This window comes from Lactuca serriola, chromosome 4 (genome assembly GCF_051521515.1).
Source record: "Lactuca serriola cultivar US96UC23 chromosome 4, Lser_US96UC23_V15, whole genome shotgun sequence".
Taxonomy (NCBI): Eukaryota; Viridiplantae; Streptophyta; class Magnoliopsida; order Asterales; family Asteraceae; genus Lactuca; species Lactuca serriola.
In genome coordinates, this window is record NC_136411.1 from 397188078 (window position 1) to 397209858 (window position 21781).

Sequence of the window (21781 nt, forward strand, 5' to 3'; positions counted from 1 at the left end):
GTCAAAATGAAGAAATTGAATCAAAATCACATGCATAGATTCAAAACTCAACCAAACTTCAAATCCAAAGCATATAACCTTCAAGGGACCTCAAAGATTCATAAAGTTGCCAACTTTATCAAATCCATCCATCCAAACTTTCCCAAACTTGGAGAAAATACACAAAAAGCCTAGATCTAGAAGCAAAGAACATAAAGCTTGGAACTTGAACACCCAGAATGGTCCAGAGCAAATGCTAGTAGATGATGATGAGACTTGCAAGCTAGAACTATGCACCAAGGATGCTTCCTTCACCTTCAAGACACCAAAAACACCACAAAAAGCTCAAGAAATTAACGATAGAGGATAGGGTTTAGTTGAAAGGGTTGTTGTGAGAGCTATATTCAATGCGCGGATAGGTTTGAAAACTCAAACCTTGAATTAAAATTTAAGATCAAAGTCTACTTCTAATTCTTGGTCCAGTCAAGTCTGGTAAACCAGTCGAGACTTGAATTTTATATTCAACAAAGTATTCAAGTAGTAAAATGAAGTAAGATTGAGTATAATCAAAGTAAAGATAATTTAGAACAAGTAGAATGTAAGTGAAAGATATTAACTTGCAAGAGAGTTTGAAATGATGTGAAGAGAATATCAATTGATTCTATTCTTGGTGTTAATTCCAGAAAACATATACTCATTAAATAGCAAAGGAGTAACATGGTACAAACCGAAATACAATCTAAGGACTAGTTAATACAATGATTTTGACAAGTAATACACTAAAAAAGGCTTGTTGAAATAGTCCTAAGAACTGTTACATCAACAAAAAGACAAAAAGCATTCAATGCTTGTACATACTCTAACTTCGGAATCTCTTCATCTCGGATCAAAAGGGACTTTGGATCTTCTTCAAATCTCAGACTTGAGTGACTTCAGATTTGCTTTGTTTTGGATTACTAGAGGTTCACTTTGTATACATTAACAATCTCCCCTAAGTGAACTTAGCCATCAGTCAACTTAGTTGGCATCTTCAGATATGAAAAGGTAAGCATTGTGGAGCCAACTTCGGACTTCCAAATACCATTTGAGATGATAAACGAATTTCTTCTTCACAGGATTAGGAGCATCACTTTTAGCAGCATTGGCGATGAAATTTTGAAGGATATTTGAAGGAACGAGATGTTTATCAAGAACTCGGAAGAATTCTTTTCGGTTAGTCATCTTTTTCAGATAAACGTATCTGAGATCAGGTTCTTTAATGGGACCTTCTGCCAAGATTTGAGATTCAGGAAGTTCATAAGTTATCTTTGCCAACAGATTTACTGTCTTGATCAAGTGTGCGAACTCGATGTCGGACCCGCAAAATTCAGCTACATAGTCCTTCAGGAAGTTCATGGCAGCACTGTAGGCTCCGATGCTGGAATGATTGGATTAGCAATCTCAGAGGTCAGCAGTGATTGTCAAAATATAATTGGGGTTGATAGATGGAAAGTCAGCATCCGTGATTCTGATTGTAGCTTCCTTGTTCTGAGAGATGTAATATATGTACAACATGCATTTGAGATCAAGTTTGCTTTGGACCTTGTTTCCGAAACCAACAATCTTTGTGATCCACTTTCTAGACCACACTTCTTTTTAAGGATGTGCGTTAACATAATAGAACATTCTCAATCTCTCTCGCTCAGTCCTAATGATAGATTGTGGATCATCATTTGGATGAAGAGAGAGAACTTGATGTAGAATTTTCTATATATGTGGAGAGATTGGAAGATCGATTTGGTCGGAGTCTTGAGTGGGAAGACCGAATTACATGAAAGGGACAATGTCGAGATTGTGAATGATCCCTTCTCGGAAGAGGAAGGATATTCCCAACAATGAATTCATATTATCTTTCAAGGCTTGAATCCTTATGCTTTCTTCCAGTGCTTGATCTATCTTGTACCATCCGAGCCACCATGTATTTCCCTTGAGTATTTAAATGATTAAATATTTAATTTTAGTGCAAGGAAGTTTGTTGGGTGTACACAGCGTACACGCAACGTACATGTTGAGGCGTGAAGTGGGGGGGAGCCTCGCGTACGCTAGGCATAACCCGGCCATTTTCAAACCATAAATTTTAGGGTTTGCACCATATATAAGGACATTAACTACGTCCCAAACCTCATTCTCTCAGCCTCCACTATCCCTAAAGAGTAGAAATCGAACCCAAAACCTTTTGCATGCTTTATGAGCTAATGTGGTGCACTTTTGGGTGATTTTTGGTGGTTTTGAAGAAGAAGAAGTTAGAAGAAGGAGTAAGAACATGGGAGGAGCTTGTAGATCCATGAGTTTATCATCTTTTCTGACTCATTTGAGGTATCAAGCTTCAAACTTGACCATTGCAGGCTTATTTGTAGTTTTGGGGTGTTTTATGTGACATTTTCACTCCATAGTTGCGATTTCTTGTGTTTTGGTAGTTCTAGCCCATAAGAGTTGTCCTTTTGAGCTCTTGGAAGCATTTAGAGTCATAAAAATCGGGCCTTGATGGTTGAGCCACAACCATGCAAGTGTTAGATGGTCACAAAGTGTGTTTAAGGACTTAAATCATGTCTTAACCCCCATCCATGCATACAATGACATAAAGTTTATAACTGTATGGTTTAGGACGTCTTAAAAGACATGGATCTATTTTTTGGACGTTAAGACTTAATGGATTAAGTCACAAAGGAATTTCTAAGGAAACTGACCAGTAAGTTGGGCATACCCTTGGTACATTGAGCGTACTGGGTCAACCTCCTCGAAGCGGTCAAGACCCAGTGTATGTTGGGCGTACATGCTAGGTACGCCGCACGTATGTTGGGCGTACGTGCTAGGTATTCCACGCGTACGCATGCATAATGGACAACGAGAATTTGGGCCTTAGGATGTTGGGCCTGAAAATATTTGGGCCTCATGACCCACTGTGGAGTAAGGCCTCTGGACTTAGGACTGGGATTTATGGTGTTGGGACTTTTGGGACTTATTAGGATTTATTAGGCCTTAAAGTTTAAAGTAATGGACTTGGGCCTTAAATATATTATGGATTGGGCCTCGGGGGAAAAGGCCCATTAGGGCAAGGACTAGGGAACCTTGCCTTAGGGCATGAATTAGAAGTTAGGCCATAAGAGAGTCATACTTGGGCCTAATAACTAACTAAGGGACTTGTTATGCTTTAGGGAGAGGAGTCCCGAACCATCCGAGGAGTATGATTTTGGCACATGAAGCTGAGGTGAGTTACCTTCCTGTATTAGTGGGTCGAATGCACTAATGTAGGCCCACTAGTAGTTGTTTATAGTAGAAATGATTGTCTTTGTGATAATTGTCTGGTATGCCACTATCTGTTATGATATATGTTCTTAGTGCTATGTTATTATATGGTAGTGGTAGGGGTGATGTAGACCCCGTAACCGGTTGAAAGAGACCGAAGGGATAGGCCAGCACCTAGATATGCTAGGCAGTTACCGGTTGAAAGAGACCGAAGGGGTAGGCCAGCACCCTGATATGATAGGCGGTTACTGGTTGGAAGAGACCGAAGGGGTAGGCCAGCACCCTGATATGCTAGGCGGTTACTGGTTGGAAGAGACTGAAGGGGTATGCCAACACTCTGATATGCTAGGTGGTTATTAGTTGTAAGAGACCGAAGGGGTAGGACAGCACCCGGATATGCTAGGCAGTATGTTTATTGTATGGTATGTGGTATGATGGGGGAACTCGATAAGCTTTGTCCTTACGGTTTTTAGTTTTAGTTTCAGGTACCTCTTCTTCGAAAGGAAAGGAGTCGACATGATTTCAACGCATCACACAGTGGTTTCCACACATGAGATCTTTGGGAGTTATACTCTGATGTTGTTTTATTATGACATGATTTGATTATTGACATAATGGTTTTGATATGGGATGACACTATGGATGTTTTAGACTATTGGTTTTATAACTACTTTATTAAAAATGAAATTTTTGGTCTTGAATTTTTGGGATGTTACATATCTGCTCTTGGCACCAGCTTTCGAACTTTCTAAAGGTCCTTTCAGGGCTGTCTGGTTCGGAAGAAATTTTATTTCCTTTGTCTTGTGGTGGCTTGTTCAAGTCATCAATGACTTGTTGTATCATTTCTGAAATGATAAATTCAGGAGGAGGAGTGATTAGGGGCTCTTCAGGGAGATCATCTGGTTTCCAATTAGGAGAATCTTCATCGATTGGAACAATTCTCAGAGATGGAATTGGAGGCAGCATGGATTGCGTAGCTCTGAAGGCATCAACAGTGAGCTTTGTCTTGATCTTTTCCATTTCACGGCTTCTTTAAAGCACATATGCCAAGGATGAAGGCCAAGAAACAGTAGACCATATCCTCTTTTCTTCTTCCGAAAGAACCTTTGTTGGATATTCCGCGGGAGCTTGGAGTCCTATAACAACATTCTTGATTTAATCTTCATCATCTTCTTCTTCTACTTCAACATCTTTTGTAGGAGAGTCCATGGATTCAACCTGGATCAAGTCTTTATCATTAGATTCATCTCGGAGAGTTAATTCAGAGGCAGGTTTCCATTAGATTGTTCAACCCCTACGACTAGGTCCTTCTCCCCCTCTTATGTCGGAAGGCCCAACATCCGAGTACTCTTTGAAAACTCATGTTAATTTTTTTAGTGAGAGCATCGTATGCTTCAGCACTGGGGGCTTGGGCTTTGAGGTGATCAAACAGAGAGCCCAAAATTGAGCGCATTTCATCGAATTTATTTTTTGGAACACCGACAATGTTCCAACATGCTCGGAGCAGCTTGATGAAGGCCTGTTGCATTATTAAGTTCATTTCATATTGATCATGCCGCCATGAATCTTGAGCATTGTTGTGGTGGTTGAGATGTGTTGATCAAGGCTATCACTATACTTCTATTAAACTTCCTCAAAAGTACATGTGCTTGAATCGGAGAGACGATTTGATCAAGTTGATTGGCTCTTTCGACTTTCGAGGGCCCAGATTCTTTAATCTCGAAAAGAGATTTAAGAATAACATCAAGTTTGGAATCGAGGCTGGTGACTTTCTGATCAAGCTTGGAGTCGAGTTGAGCTATAGTATTGTCAAGAGAGTCGACTTTTGAGACAAAACTTGCCACATTGTCTTAGAGTTCTAGCAGGGCAAATGAATCCACGATGTTTTCGTCCGAGGAGCCGGTGTCCGAGGTGGAACTCTCATACATGTCGTGATCATCACCATCTGTGTTATCATGTGGTTCGAAAGGAGAGGGATTTGTCTCATTTTTTACCTTGATTGGGACTCTTTCAGTTTCATCTCTTTGAATTCCTTGAACATTTGCATAAATTTGTATTTCTTCGGCATGTTCTGAGGAAGATGAGGAGAGACCAAAATCATAAACTGGCTTGGAAGAGGATGGTTTCAGAAAAGACTTTCACGTTGAAAATAATGGAAGAGCACCAATAGAAGCACTATCATCATCGAACATGAATTTCGTGGAGTGTTCTTCATCGGAGGGTGGCTTGAAAGCTTCAGCATGTGGAGACCCTAGAGGAGGATCATCCGAAATAATTGTTGTATCGTGAACTTCTCATGTAGCTACAGTTTGGGCTAGTTTGGAAGAGATAAACTCTTGATCTATTTCTTCATCGGTTGGAGTGGAGAATGGCAGATTGCTCCGGATGGCCCTATTACGCATGGAGATAAGAGTGTACTCCACTTGAGCTCTTTTCAACTCTGAATGACAAGTATGCGCCCTATAAACAAAAACGTTCAATTATTCGTGAGTAGTACCTGGTCATCCTTTACCTGAACTAGGTATCAGACTAGTTGGGGCTCTGGAAATCAGAGGGACAACTCCAACTTCTAAAAGCTTAGAATTCACGGAAGGGGCCCAGATTGTGCGTGTGTAGAGGAAAAAGGGATGTTCGAAGAGACATGTGGGTCTGTTCTGGGGGATTCAAGGAACTTGGTTAAACACCCGCACCATCTTTTTGGGAATTTGGGGATGGATTATGTGTAGAATTCCTATGAGTGTGTGCTTGTGTTTTTGAAACTCCAAAGGGTGCTTCGGAAGACTGGACGGGAGGGGTTGTCGGATGTCCAAGCTCAAACGGAATGTCAATGTGTGATTCCTTTTGAGAGGAACCACTGACGATTGTTCACTTTTTGGCTGGAGCTTTAGAAGGTGAAGTTTTTCGTTTTTCCATCTTTTTCTTTTTGCCACCAGTGGAGACTGGTTTGATCACATCCGAGGGTTCGGGGGTAGATTGTGTTAGGTCATACACAATCGAAGTCTCTAAATGATGTTAGAGAAAAAGATTATCGGATGGAAGTGTTGCCAACATGTGTTGTGGAAAATGAAGAATAGGTCTGAAAGAAGTTTGGTTCGGAAGCCTATAAGTTCTAATGAACTTGAAAGAAAGACATACCTCTTTTTGTTCGGTGTTCATGAGGATGGCTTACCTTCTCTACTTTTAAAGTTGTTGAAGTGTCAAAGCCCATAATCCCGGACTCGATATTTCATTTGGCTTTCTTTTGATGGCAAACTTCCGAAAGTTTTGCCATAGAACCTCGGTCAGATCGACAATGTTGCTTCTTCTAGAGTAAATGTTATACACTACATATAGCTAGTCCTTGCTCATGGTGTCAATTCCACCATGTTTCACTGATAATCCTTGAAGGATTAGATGCATCAACACAGTCCAAATTCCAAGAACCACCAATTTCTTGAACTTTTTTGCTTTAAACTCACCACTATACCCAATTTATTCAGACAGGCCTGAAACTCTTTAGATGAGGGTTCTTGAAGTTGAAAACCCTTGGGATTTTCTAGGATACCAATTTCTTTGAGGAATGTCTACTTGTGTATAGGGAGTTAGGGACAAACCTATTACCTATGATTTTGGTGTCATGAGCACCATCTTCGATCTTGATTCTTTCAAAAGCAGTGTGCAGAATGCATAATAGAAGTTGAGGGTTTGGAGTTTTGGTAAGTGGAACAGCAATAGGGTGATGGGAGATGAAATCGATCATCACTCGAGATGGATTCATGATAATGCATGGGATCGAGTGAGAAAAGTTAGGTAGTTTCTCTTAGAATCAGTATAGTGGATGATGAGGATGCAGAACCCTTTGAAGATTGTTGCGGGTTTTTAGATTTTAGGAACATTTTGGGTGGATGCCATTTTTGAAGGTTTGAATGCTCAAAGAACAGGTTGCAGAGAGAGATTTCTGGAAGAAGATAAATCAAGCGTAAAGGATAACAATTGGCATTTGAAAACCTTTTATAGATTGGATTTTTCGGGCCGGGTTGGATGAAAGGTAATGATGACACGCGAAGGAAAAAGGGGTTGCATTAAATGTGTTGCCAAAATTAGTATTCTTAAAACCTGAAAATTCAAAAAAGGGACGTCTATTTGTGTCAAAAGGGAAAACCGTTGTTTCAGTTATGGAGTTGACGTGCACTTTATCGGAACGTATTCCAAAGCACGCTTATTGAGAATTAAAGGATAATCATCAAGAAAAATTACCATTATTTTAATAATAAAACACTTCGGAATTAAAAACACTTTGATGAAAACCTTTGAACTTGTTATAACTGAGGATCTCGGAATAAGTAAATTCTTAGACGAGATGTCATAAGATACTTCGGAAAGAACATAAACACATCACTAGTACATGATATATATAGTTCAAGACGACACAATCTTAGATTGAATATCATAGGTAAATGCATGAAGATCTTAGAAGACAATTTTCAGTAGATTTAGATTCCGAGACATGAAGGATCAGAGCTCGGACAAGATTAACAGATGAACGCACATTACCGTTTCGGATTTGAATTTCGAGGTGAACTTCATAACACTTTATTTTGAAATAAATTCCGAGGAGAGATCAATTCAAGAACACCAAAGTAACTATTTTGGTCATGAGCTTCAAAAGATGAGGAAAGTGGTACAACTTAAAACTAGAAGAAGAGCTTAGACAAAACGACACATAAAATGATCCATATTTTCCGAGAGGAAATGATTCCAAGATGAAAAGATTTTAACTTCATAATTATTTCACTTTCTAATGTTTCTATCAGAGAGTACAAGTATCGTGGAAGAATTATGGATCAGGCATCATCATACCCATTTTTTTAGAAACCCATTAAATTTGGTTTCGTCTAATTCCTTAGTAAAGACATCAGAAATTTCATCGTCATATGGAACAAAAATAAGTTCGATGTTTCCTTTTAAAACATGATTTTTGATGAAATGGTACTGAATTTCGATGTGCTTCTTCATGGAGTGCTGAATTGGATTGTGAGAGATCGCACTGACACTTTGAGAATCACAATAAATTGGAATTTATTAAAATCGATAACCATAGTCCAAAAGCTGAGATTTCATCCAAAGAACTTGCGAAGTGCAACTTGCAACATCAATGTATTCTGCTTCGGCTGTTTAGAGAGAAATGGAGTTCTGGTTCTTAGATGACCAGCTAACCAATCTTCCACCCAAAAATTGACAACATACTAAGTTGCTTTTTTTATCCAGTTGAAGACCTCCATATTTTGAATCAGAGTATGCCTGAAGAAGGAAACTTATATTTGTCGGATACCAAATTCTAAGGCTCTTTGTTCCTTTGAGATATTGGAACATTTGCTTGATAGCCAGTAGATGAGACATCTTCGGATTGACCGGAAATCTGCCATATATGCTTGTTGAGAACATGATGTCTGGACGAATTGCGGTAAGGTAGAGTAGCGATCCAATCATTCCCATGTACTTCTTTTGATCAATAGCAACATCGGATGGGTCCGAGAAGATCTTGTGTCTGAAACCCATGGGAACCTTTGCAGAGGCATAGGTGTTCATTGAGTGCTTTTTCAGAAGTTTAGAAATGTATTTCTCTTGGTGAATAAATATTTCTCTATTGGTTTTCTTGTCTTGGAGTCCGAGGAAGAAACTTAATTCACGATTCATGATCATTTGGAATCAACTAACCATTAATTTGGCAAAATCAACAACCATTGTCGAATCCGTGGATCCAAAAATGATGTTGTCAACATAGATTTGGACTAACATGAGATGGTTTTCATTAGATCTTCATAATAGGGTAGGATCAAGGATTCCTCTTTGAAAAACAAAACGCTTAAGAAAATCAGTAAGAGTCTTGTACCAGACGTATGGAGCTTGCTTGAGGCCATAAACAATTTTTTGGAGTTTTTAACAATAGTTCGGATAAGAAGGAATGACAAAACTGGCGGGCTGTTGGAGATACACTTAGGCATCTAGTTCACCGTTGAGAAAAGTAATTTTAATGTCCATTTTGTAAACCTTAAAGCCTTTGTGACATGCATAAGCAAGAAAAAATTTGATGGCTTCAAGACGAGCAACAGGAGCAAAAGTCTCATCGTAATCAAGTCCTTCGATCTGAGTGAATCCTTTGGCCTCCAATCTTGCTTTGTTTCGGATAATAACTCCGACGTCATCTAGCTTGTTTTAGAAGACCCATCTTGTACCAACAATAACGTGATCCTGAGGATGAGGGATGAAACTTCACATTTCATTTCTATCAAATTCTGCTAATTCTTCTTACATGACTGTAATCCAGTCAACATGTTCTAATGCTTCCTTGATGGATTTTGATTCAACCATTGATATAAAAACCGAGAAGTGGCCCTCATTTTGGATGTTCGTAGCACAATGAGTTTGAATACCAGCATTTAGATTTCTGATGACTTGATTTGAAGGATGATCCTTTGTCCAGATGTGTAATCTCGGAACTTCTTGTGCAACGAATGATCCAACATCAACAATAGGTTATGTTGCTCCCCCTGAACAGTATGAATTTGAGGATGATGCTCCCCAAGAACTTATAAATTGGATATGTCGACATCGTCTTCGTTCGGAAAGCCAAAGAAGTTAGCATCGTCTTCGTTTTTGTGTACGGAATGGGATCAAAATCAGTGAATCGGTCTGTTGCATCTTGAAATCCATCCACATTTGATTCAAGGGAAGGGTGACCATTCTCCCCCTCAACCTAAGAAGGTTGAAATGGTTCGAAATCAAATGGACGAAAGGTAGGGGTCGAACCAGAAACATTTTGAGAAATTGGAGTTATTGTAAATGAGGACGGTCTTGATCGAGATTCTGAGTCAAGAGCAATTTCTAAAGGTCCGAACAGGATTCCAAAGTCAACTTCATATATGATTTGGGAATTTGGAGATCCTGGAGATGGAGCATCGGACTCCATGATGTGAGTTGTAACATGATTTGGGCCAAAATTCTGAACAAAGTTGTCATCAAAAGTGACATCAAAGCTTTTTTCAAGTACACGAGTTCTACGATTAAGAACTCTGTAGGATTTTGATTTTGCTTAGTATCCCAAAAAGATTGCTTCATCAGCTTTGGGTTGAAACTTGGTGAGTTGATCATGGTTTTCTTTAATAAATCATCTGCAGCCGAAAACATGTAGGGGTGAGATACTCAGCTTGCGACCATTCATGGCTTCATACAGTGTCATATTGAGACGTCGATTAATAATGCTTCGGTTTTGAGTAAAGCAGGTAGTGGACACTGTTGGGTTTTGAGCATACTAACACTCCTATGGTGTACATGCAACCCTAGAAACCTTGGATCTATGTTTTCTCTAAAATACATGCAAATTTGATTTCCAAGGTTCACAACCTAACTAGCATGTTATGGGGTACTTGTAATACAAAACTTTAAGTAGAATAAAATACCTTTCTTTTGTGGTTGATTGCTTGGAGTTTATGAGCCTAGCACCAATAGTGTGGATGCCTCAAGTGGTGTCACAAATCACCAAAACAAATTGGAAGCTCTTTAGAGAATAAGAACACTTGTAGAAATCGACTCACTCTTATGCTCACACACACTAGTGCCAATTCTAGAACCAAGGACTCCTTTATATAGTATGGAGGATTAGGGTTAAATCCTAATACCCATGACTCTTCATTTACCTAGGATCCATGGGTTAAAAGCTCCGTGGACTATCCATGGACTCCATATACTCTTAAGCTCATCCTAAATAAATCTTAGCCCAATCCATATATATATAAATAAGAGTCTATATTTAATTAGCCCCATTTTGATCACTAAATTAATTCTTGATCAAAACTAATTAAATAATTATGATATCATATTAATATATTATAACCAAGGTTCTAAATGGCGTGAGGTGTGGCGTGGCGGCAAGGTCAATCCTCAAGCTTAACGAGCCATGACGAGTTATGGCGTTTTTCAAGGCGTGATGTAAGGCGGTGATTTTGTATTAATTTATAATTATTACCACATAAATATAAATTTATATTAAGTATAACTACTTTTTAGAAGTGTTATATCAATAACTAATAAATAAAAGTTAACAAAAAACACAATACCTGTATCTCCGATTAGAAAAGATATAACAAAGAGCAAAAAAAACGTGTCTCATACGAAAAAACATGTGCCATAATGCGCCATGACACACCATGTCACGCCTTGCTACGCGCCATGCCTAAAAGCAATGTTACGAAGCTTTTCGTAACGGCGAAGCCACGCCTCACGCCATGGCACGCCTTGGCGCGCCTTTTAGAACACTGATTATAACCAATAATATATTAATATATCATAAACATATTATTCTCAAAAGTATATCCAAACAAGTTGTTTAGGTGAAGTGCAACCCAAATGGTCCATGTCGGGTCGGGTCAAGTTGATACCAAATATAGTTACGGACTTAGACACCTTATCCAACAGACACAACTTCAACCCAAAGATAAAGAATTAGATTAGCAAAGTTAGGCATTGATCGAGCGGCTTCAACAAGAGTTTTGTTTCTTCTTTCAACCACACCATTTTGGTAAGGAGTGTAGGGACAGAGAAATTGTGGTTGATGCCTTTGTTGGAGAGGAATTTCTCAATGGTGACATTAGTGAATTCTGAGCCATTGTCACTTCGGATTCTTCTTACAGGAAGTTTGACAAGAACATCAATTCCGTTGATGAAATTAATAATTTAAGAGGTTGTTTCAGATTTTAGCCTAAGGAACAAAACTCAGGTGAACCTTGTGTAGTCATCAAAAATCAAAAGAATGTACTTTTTGTGATGCAGACTTTCTACGGTGGAGGGTCCACAAAGACCAATATGCAAAAGTTCTAATGATTCCGAAATTAACTTTGAAATGATAACAGGATGACCTTTCTTGCACTACTTCCCACATTCACATGCATCATAGAGATGATCGTTTTCGAACTTGAGGAGTGGCAAACCTCAGACCATTTCACCATAAACAAGATCATTCATATATCAGAAGTTTAAATGAGCAAGCCTTCAATACCATAACCAACTAACATCAGGAGTGGCTTTTAAGAGAAGACAGAGTTGAGGTTTGTCAATGATCATGATGATGTCTAGTGGATACATGTTATTGTTGCAATTGGATTTAATTAGACATTCTTTCCGATCTTCTATCATGATGTAGCTATGCTTTTTGTAGAACTCAACTCTTCAGTTTGCATTAGTGAGTTGAGCCACACTAATCAAATTGTGTTTCAGGTCAACTACATCTATCACATTGGAGACAGAGAACTTGTCGTTAGTGAGGATGTCGTAACCTCATATTTGTGAATTGGAGTTGTTGTCATACGTCACGTAAACAGCGTTTGGAGCAAGTTTGAGATCACGTAGAAAATCTTTATGCCTCGTCATGTGCATGGAACAAGCACTATCAGTATACCATATTGTATCTTGTTCCGAAGCACAAAGTGCCTGCAAAATCAGTGAGTTTTGGAGTTTTTAGGCTCTAAGTTAGGTTTAGGGACTTTGGCACGGGCTTTGGACTTAGACTGTGATTTGGAACAACTAGTGTCTCGGAGGATTTGTTCCGAGAAACTTTAGGAAAGAAGCAGAATGCCATGGTCTTTTCATTAATCCAGAAATCATATTTGACTAAAGGTTATTTGGACACTGCTTTTCTCGAACCAGCAGTTTTCTGAGATGTGGGAATCACTGTGTTGACAGAAGTTACAGTTACATTTTCAATGTTTTTACTTTCCACTCAAATTTTTGTTTTGAATCTTTTGAGGATTTTTTTTAACAACAGTGTTCTTACCACCCTGTTCTTTACTTGCTGCTTTTGGTGGCACATTTGGTTTCGAAAATTGTTATGGTTTGAAAATAGTACCATCAATTTAGCAATAAATACAGAAGAAAATGTCCGAGGAGAGTTAGTTTTTTCAGAATGAATCTACACAATAACCTTTATCGGATTAGGACATACAACTTTGTTTTGAGCGACCAAACTAGGAGGATTAGATGGCCTTTTGAGAATCTTAACAGGCGCAAAGGTATTGTGGTTTCTAGTGGTTGAGCTAACTGTCAGAGATACTTTCTTTTCGGATCTCTCAAGGAATCTGGAATCTTGAATTGACCTAATTTCCTTTTTAAAGGCATTTTTGGCTTCTATCTTCGGGTTGAAAACATCTTTCTTATTTAACCAAGGTTTCTTCTGAGAGTCAGATGATGACTTGGAAGTTTGTCTAGATGATGGATTCTCAAACTTAGGCTTAATTGGCACTAGATTTGTTTTCAAGACCACTTCAGAATTAGAGATGCACAAGTCATATGAATCATCACATACAATATCTTCATCAATGTCACTATCTAAAGATGCCCAAATGAAATCTGATTTATCAGAGTCATGTTCAGTTGTCTCATGAATTATTTCCTCAACAACACAATTGTTCGGAGGACCGAAGTTCAGAATCTGAACTCCAGTACAGATGATGTCAAGGAATTAATCTGAAGACTGATTCAAGTCCAGAGGTATCAGAGGTATGGAATCAGGACATTTAACAACTATAGGTTGGAACTCACGAATTAGAGATTGGAACTGGTCCGAAGTCTCATGAAGAGGTGGCAATGATGAGACAGGGGTATCCGAATGAGTGCGGTTCAAAATGTCTCCCATAAAAGTTAGATCTTGCAACTCCTTCAAGAAACGAAAAACAGGTTTCGAAAACTCGCTTCCGACACTTGGTGCTTTGGACCATGGATGACGAAAATTATGTGTCATCTGTTCATTTGCTTCAAGAATATCAAGTGCATGATGTAAAGCATCAATTTTGGCATTAAGACGTTTATTATCATAAACTACAGAATAAGTGATTTCACATTTGTCTTTTAAAATGATACATTCATCGTTATACATTACAAGCTCTCTTTCTAGTGATTCTATCTTAAGTTTTCTATCTTCAAAGCATAATCTATAACAGACTCATAGGCTATATGGATGATAGTCATATCTGATTGGATCTGGGTTAGATATGGTTCACAAAGAGATAAATCAAAATTATTTTTAGTAATCATAGATTTCACTTGTTAAACGATGCTTCTGCCTAGTAAATCATTGGTTGCCATGTAGCAAAAGTTCGGCTGAGCATCTTTATCGTCTCCTTCTGAACCTGATGACTAGTAGCCTTCCTCACATTCGATCGATTTTATTTCCATAAGAAACATATTCCTTCTAGTACTCACATCATCCTCGTCTCTAGAAGACCAGTACCCGTCAACATCTCTTGACACAGTAGTAACAAAAGCTTTCTCACTTGATGCCCTCTCTTGAGCTTTGTAGGCATATGATGCAAAATCTTTGACCTTCGGCTTCTGAGAGATTTCAGCCATACAATCTTTGGCAAAATGGTTACCATGTCCACACTTATGACAAACTATCTTGGGTTTGTCTGACTTCGGAATTTCATGGGATTCCTAGGGGTGACTTGATGATGAGATGTTGGGTTTGTAAGCAGGTGGATTTTTTGAAGGTTTCAAAAATTGTTGAGGATTATTTTAATGAGGGGTTTTGAATCGCTTTTGATACGTTTTGTGACTGGGGTTCCATAGACTTTGTATTTCATGGATAATATAGCAAATTCCTGTTGGAAGCAGAGTTTGGATTCTGCTAGATTGGGATCAACATTTTCTGAATGGTTTGGAATAGGTGGAGTAGGTGGAGTTGGAAATGTTAGTGGAACGGGCAAAACGGGTGGAATAGTTCTGAATGGATCTGACACAAATGGGTTCAAAATAAGTGGGTTAACACAACTAACCAAGGCAAGAGGACCTCCGTACAGTTCTCTTAACATTTGTGCAACGTTAGATTTATGGCCTTGTAGTTCGTCAAATAGTTAGTAAAGTTTAAGCTTCTTTAGAGATCCATTACTCTGAAGACATGATTTGACGTTTCCCCATCCTTTTCTGAGGCTATTAATAAACTTCAGATTGTACTCAATAGGAGTTCTGATTATTCTGTGTGCAGTAATTTTGTTTACAACAATTTGATACCTATTAGAAGTCGAGGCTACAGATTCACCTGGAGTAGTGGTGAAGGTATCAAAACTGTTAACAACCGAAGTCAGACGTTTATCTTTTATATTTTCGGACCCTTCAAATAGATCTTGAAGAGTGTCCCAAATCTCTTTTACAGATTTGCACAACTTAATGTGCTCAAAGAGAGATAGAGGAACACCAAACACCATTTTGGAAAATACAATCTGGTATGCATGAAATTTCTCGATGTCTGCAGCAGTGAAAGGTATTTGGCGTTGATTTTCTTGGCCCATGAGAGTTGCAGCAACATCTCTCACCGTTAGTCTGACCGGAACTTGTGGACCTTCTTTCACAGACCTCTATATTTCTTCACCTTTGTCCTTGCCAAGTAAAAATCTTTTCATTCTGACTTTCCAGTGATCATACTCTTCAACAACTAACGGTGGGGCACGAGAATCAAAAGGGACTTCGGATCTTCTTCACATCTTGGACTTGAGTGACTTCGGATTTGCTTTAGTTTGGATTGCTAGTGATTCACTTTTTGTGCATTAACAGAGGATGTCTTAAACCTTGAATTTAGTGGCTTAAATATGGAAGAAACCTTAAAATATCATGGATTTGTATTGACGTTATTGTCACGTAGTCATCTGAATACGCATTCACATAGTTGGTATGCCCAAGCCATCCGAATACACCCTAACCCTTGAGAGAGAGATTATTATATTTTTTTATTATAAAAATATTTAAGTAAATAAAAATGAGAAGAACAAATTTGTATTTTCAAATGCATTTAAATTTTCTAGAAAGAAGTCTACGTGATAATTTAAATTTTAGGCCTATTATGCATATATAAAAAAAAATAATAATAATAAAAATTTAAAAAAAAAAAAAAAAATTAGACTTAAACTTTTTTTTTGGATAACAGATGCTTCAAATTTGCAAATTACTCTTTGTAAAATTAAATTTTGAGTGAAACAATGGATGCTTGTTTAAATTAAAATTAAAAATGAAACTTGGCGTGGGTCCCGGCGACCATCTTCCCCTTCTGTCACTAGGAAAAAAAGAGCCCATTTTCTCCCTTTCAGTTGAGAGCTCTCGAAATAGACCCAAATTTTCAAGATTTTGTTCACACACTGACATTATCGCTATATATAAATGCTGCTTTGTTTTGTGTTTCCCTCATTATCCTCTCCGTCACTCCAGAAGAAATTATGGGTGTCTGTAAATTTCTGGGATTCTTATGGGTCGTTGTGATGTTGTCAATTCAGCAATACCCAGCTTTCGGATCAAGCAGGCTCACCTCCGACGTTGGCGTCGTCATGAACCCTCCACGGCTCGGAATATGCGCCTCTGCCGTCACCAAATACGGTTACAAGTGTCAAGAAATTGATGTACGGCCGGCGTGATTACAACGTCGATCTGGTATCAATTTACTCCTGTTGACTGGTTACTAATTGGTTTTGTATTGTCAGGTGACGACGGAAGATGGATATATATTGAGCATTCAAAGGATTCCGGAGGGGCGAGGCGGCGGAGGCGTAGGCGGTGGGAGTAGGAAGAGACAACCGGTGTTGTTACAACATGGAGTTCTTGTGGTAATTTTATTATTAGCACTTAGCACACAGACATTATTCGTAGGACTACATGCGTGTCTACTTTACCAAAGCATTCCGTGTTGTTGTAAACGTCCAAAAGAATTTTGTCGCCACACCATCATTAACCCCCACTAAGAAGTTATAAGTGTATCTGTTTTTGTTCATATTAAAAATCATTACACATATATGAATTTAATTATTAATATAATAGAAACACAAAAGATTGTTTGTTGGTGTTGAATTTAATTACACATATATATATGAATTTAATTATTATTAATATAATAGAAACACAAAAGGGTGCCACATTTAGTTGTAAAGAAGATTGAAAAAAATAAAAAACAGCCTCGTGGAACACGATGTGCAAAAATTTGCGTGATGTTTAGATGCTGCGTTGTAGCTCTTGTCGTTCTATGTAATATGTATATATGTTTTTTTTTTTCCTTTTTATTAATTTCATAAGATAACGCTTTGAAAATGGAACACATGCATGTTGCCACCTCACTACCATTCAATTTGTCGCTTCGTTAGGTGTCTACCGATAGTAGGCTAAGTTGGAATGCGGCTACATGAATGTTTTTGGTTTTCAAGGTTACTAATAATAAATTTACAAATACTTTTTGACAATATTTTCGATTCTCTATTAAATTATCTTCTTCTAGTTTTTATATTTTGGTAAAAATGCTTTAAGTAGTAAGTAAATATTAAAATATTTATACTAGCTAGACCATACATCAAATTCAATTTTATCCAAGTTGGATGAAAAAATGCATAGCTTACTCTTTTGCATAAAAGACAATGTATGGTTCGATACATAAGCAAAAAATGATTAGTAATTAAATATCAAAATAATTCTGATAATTTGAAACTCTCCGATATTCTTAATAGAATGTTGTAATAATATTGTAAGTTGTAAATGTTAATTTTATTTAATAAAATTTGAGTGACATACTGACTAATACTATTAATGAGATTGCTTATTCTATATGTTTTTAGATATTGACCGCTTGGGGTAGTTTAACATTTTTGTTTTTGGCCAATGATTCCAAGTATCTCGTGATGCACGCACAGCATAGACTCTTCTGACACATAAGCCCCCTCAATTATTAAACAATTTTCATGAATTCTAGTACTTAAAATATATTTTACTTTAATTTCCATCTCACAAGTAGTGTCTATTTTGAATTATATTTGGGATGAAGGATGGAATGACGTGGCTGTTGAATTCCCCTGAGCAATCTTTAGCCTTGATTTTGGCGGATCACGGTTACGATGTGTGGATAGCCAACACCAGAGGAACCTCGTTTAGTCGCCGGCATGTTTCTCTTGATCCTGACAAGCCTGTATGTACAAACATTATTTATTTTTGTTGCATCTTGCATGATCATAATTTATATCATACCATGCTAGTTTTTATTGTTAATATCATGTATCGTGTCACCTAGCTAGACATAGTCTCACTATTTAGTGTCACTTTTTAGGAATTCTGGAATTGGACATGGGATGAAATTGCTGCTCGTGACTTGCCTGCTGTTATTGCTTATATCTTCCAACAAACTAGCCAAAAGATCCACTATGTTGGACATTCCCTGGTAAATCATCTATTTTCTACTTTTTTTTTTACACAAACTAAATATGGCTTTAGCGACATTTTTTATTGGGCTTAAATAATAGAGGTCGTTTTTGTACTTTCTGATGATGTACTAAAGTACTACACACCACACCACCTAAAAGGCTAAAGAGAATGTACACAAATTTATGTGTTATTATCTTGCTCCAAATTCCAATTGTAGGGAACTTTGATTGCATTAGCCTCTTTTTCTGAGAGGAAACAAATAGACAAAGTGAAATCCGCTGCATTGTTAAGCCCGATTGCGTACTTGAGCCATATGACCACTGCACTTGGTGTTGTTGCAGCCAAAGTCTTTGTTGGAGAGGTATATATTAACATCATTAATACATTATTTTCCATTTCATATCATCCCCCATATTTATACAATATATTAGGCTAAAAACGTTGTAACATTTTTTCTCTACAGATTACAATTGTATTTGGTCTTGCCGAGTTCTATCCAAAAGGGTATACAAAATAACTGCTACTTCTTGTTTTAGTTTTTCCTTGATAAAAATTTACAAATGAGCTAATAAAGATGTTGTTTCGATAATAACATACAGTGAAGAAGTGAGCCGTTTCCTGAAAGGCCTATGTGCGGATCCGAAGGTTGACTGTTATGACTTAATGTCTGCCATTACAGGTATGATATATATATATATATATATATATATATATATATATATATATATATATATATATATATATATATATATATATATATATAGTACGTACCCTACTGTTAATTCGTTACAAATTAATTAATGATTAAATCGATCTGTTTAAGATTCCGGCCTGTATATTTTTATTTTTATATATTTTAACATCATGTATGCATATATGGTTGTTAATTTCAAAGGTAAAAACTGCTGCCTCAATGGCTCGACTGTTGATGCTTTTTTAAGAAGCGAGCCTCAGTCTACCTCGACTAAAAACATGGTTCATTTAGCTCAAAGTAAGTCGGTTAAGTTTGTATATATATAATACGTGACACTTTAACACTATGAGTAAAATTAATTAAATGGATCTTGTAGCTGTTAGAGATGGGATTTTGGCGAAATATGACTATGGGAATCCGGTGTTCAATCTGGAACACTATGGCGTACCAAGGCCTCCAATCTATAACATCTCCAACATCCCAAAGGACTTCCCTTTGTTTATGAGTTATGGAGGTCAAGATGCTCTGTCTGACCCCAAAGATGTGGCTACTTTGCTCGATGATCTCAAGTGGCATGATGAAGGGAAGCTTAGTGTGCAATATATCAAGGACTATGCTCATGCTGATTTTATCATGGGTGTAACCGCCAAAGATGTTATTTATGACAAAATCATCTCCTTTTTTACAAGGAACCAATAAATTATATAAGATGTGGAACATAAATCTAATCATGTAACACGCTCGCTTTTGCTCTCTAGCTAATTAATACCGGTAACTAGTCTTGTAGCACCCATGCATGCACCAAATACCTTGATTCATAATCATACATGCAAATGACAACACACTATCAATTTGGGACGGAAGTAGTATATAAGAATTCATGTAAACAAATTAATTATATTAGTGCTTTTGCTTGATAATGAAGTTAAGCAAAAGAGTGCAATATCAAATTCGTTTATGAGAAGTTTTTTTAAAGGCAAGCAAACTCTTGATGATCAAGACCCCACAAAGATTTTGCTTAGCCGACAATTTATCTAACTGTCTATTGATTTTACATTGAACCTACCGAAAATACAATATTAAGGTATTATCTTAAAAGAGTAAAATGACAATCATGTCAAGTACTATGACAGGACAGACCACCAATCAATCACGTATGCCATTTGGTACAACAATAATATTAATGTAGTATATATGTAGTGTACATGCTATGTTAGGTTTCATTCATACTCCCATACTCAAATCATTCGATCAAACACAAATGGAGAATAGTGCATATAACATGACGTTAATGATGGTGGGTTGTGTTGGGTTGTTGTTAATGTTATCAAAACAAGGGTCAGCCGAGCAACATGTGGTTGGAGGGAAACAAGGGTGGGACGAATCGACTGATTTTGACTCCTGGGCTTCGGGTCAAACATTCAAGGTTGGCGATACGCTCGGTAAGCTGATTAAAATATCCATGAGATGACTGATGACTGATGAGTACTAGATCGATCTTTTGAATGATTTTATCTGATTAACGTTTTTTTTTTTTTTTTGGGTTGGATTATAGTGTTCAAGTACAGTCCAATGCATAGCGTTGCAGAGCTGGGCAGCGAGAGCGAATACAAGAAGTGCGATGTGGGATCGGCTACGAATTCCATGAGCGACGGCAACAGTGTGGTGAAGTTAACAAAGGAGGGTACAAGATACTTTGCATGTGGTACAGCCGGACATTGCGATAGCGGGATGAAGGTAAAGATCACTACAGTCTCAGCTTCTTCTTCTGGTTCGTCTTCTTCAAACGCGGCACCGACTTCAACTTCAACTTCGACTTCGACTTCGACTTCGGGTGCGACATGTGTTTCAGGATCGTTTGCTTTCATGGTGGTGGGCTCTTTGATCCGACTTTTGTTCTAATTAAGTGAAAAGGCCTAGCGATCGATATGGTCCAAGTTTTACAACTTTGCTGATGTTCATTCTCTATTTGTTTTGATATTATTCATTATCATGTACGCGCATTGAGGAATAGAATAAATTTGTTTAAAGATGATAATATCTTGTTAGACCATCCACGGTAACACTACAAGAATAACCCGCGATAGGAGTGACAGACACTTTAAGCGGCGACACCAAACAAACATATTTTTTGTCATCGCTAAAAGTGGTTGTCGCCGCTAAAGGCTTATGTTGGCGCTCCACGTCATTTCAACCTTACCCGCCTATTTAAGCTATGATCCAACGACGTAGGAAACACTGTGTTGTTTTCCTTCCGGTGTGTTGCCGCCAATGAGTCTCCGTCACCGCTAAAGAGCACCGATAATAAAACTCTCTTCGTTCTCACTTTCTTTCCCGATCTTCTGTATTTTCCTTCTTCTCTTTACTCACCACCGTCGACATGTTTGGAATTTTACCCATCTTCTCTTTTTTTTCTCCTTTTCTTTTCCATTTCTCTTCTCTCTACTAAATTTGTGTTGGTTGCCAGAATTTTAAGATTCCCCACCGTTCTCGCCGGAGTATACCGCCATCACTGCTATTCTCGCCGGAATTTTGATTTCGTAGATGTGTGTATTTTTAGATGTGGATGTATATTTGTATGTGCATTTGAATGATATGTGTATTTTGAATATATTATGCAGGGTTGTA

The 21781-nt window shown here is 37.7% G+C and overlaps 2 protein-coding genes across 2 annotated transcripts; both read left to right on the forward strand.

Moving 5' to 3' along the window:
• The first annotated feature begins 16351 nt into the window (after positions 1-16351).
• LOC145097971 (triacylglycerol lipase 2-like) lies at positions 16352-19942 on the forward strand. Its single transcript, XM_079035656.1, has 9 exons — positions 16352-16679; positions 16761-16883; positions 18086-18226; positions 18365-18475; positions 18677-18820; positions 18923-18963; positions 19059-19138; positions 19355-19450; positions 19530-19942. The coding sequence occupies exons 1-9, from the start codon at positions 16500-16502 to the stop codon at positions 19850-19852; spliced, it is 1239 nt and encodes a 412-aa protein (XP_078891782.1). The 5' UTR covers positions 16352-16499; the 3' UTR covers positions 19853-19942.
• A 319-nt stretch (positions 19943-20261) lies between these two features.
• Positions 20262-21191, forward strand: LOC145097972 (mavicyanin-like). Its single transcript, XM_079035657.1, has 2 exons — positions 20262-20595; positions 20709-21191. Exons 1-2 carry the CDS (start codon positions 20364-20366, stop codon positions 21053-21055), a joined length of 579 nt encoding a protein of 192 aa, XP_078891783.1. The 5' UTR covers positions 20262-20363; the 3' UTR covers positions 21056-21191.
• Positions 21192-21781: the final 590 nt, after the last annotated feature.

Coding starts and splice junctions, on each gene's coding strand:
- LOC145097972 (XM_079035657.1), top strand. CDS start 20,364: ATGTTAGGTTTCATTCATACTCCCATACTCAAATCATTCGATCAAACA. Junction 20,596..20,708: donor CAAGGTTGGCGATACGCTCG/GTAAGCTGATTA, acceptor GTTGGATTATAG/TGTTCAAGTACAGTCCAATG.
- LOC145097971 (XM_079035656.1), top strand. CDS start 16,500: ATGGGTGTCTGTAAATTTCTGGGATTCTTATGGGTCGTTGTGATGTTG. Junction 18,227..18,364: donor CTCTTGATCCTGACAAGCCT/GTATGTACAAAC, acceptor GTCACTTTTTAG/GAATTCTGGAATTGGACATG. Junction 19,139..19,354: donor CTTAATGTCTGCCATTACAG/GTATGATATATA, acceptor TTAATTTCAAAG/GTAAAAACTGCTGCCTCAAT.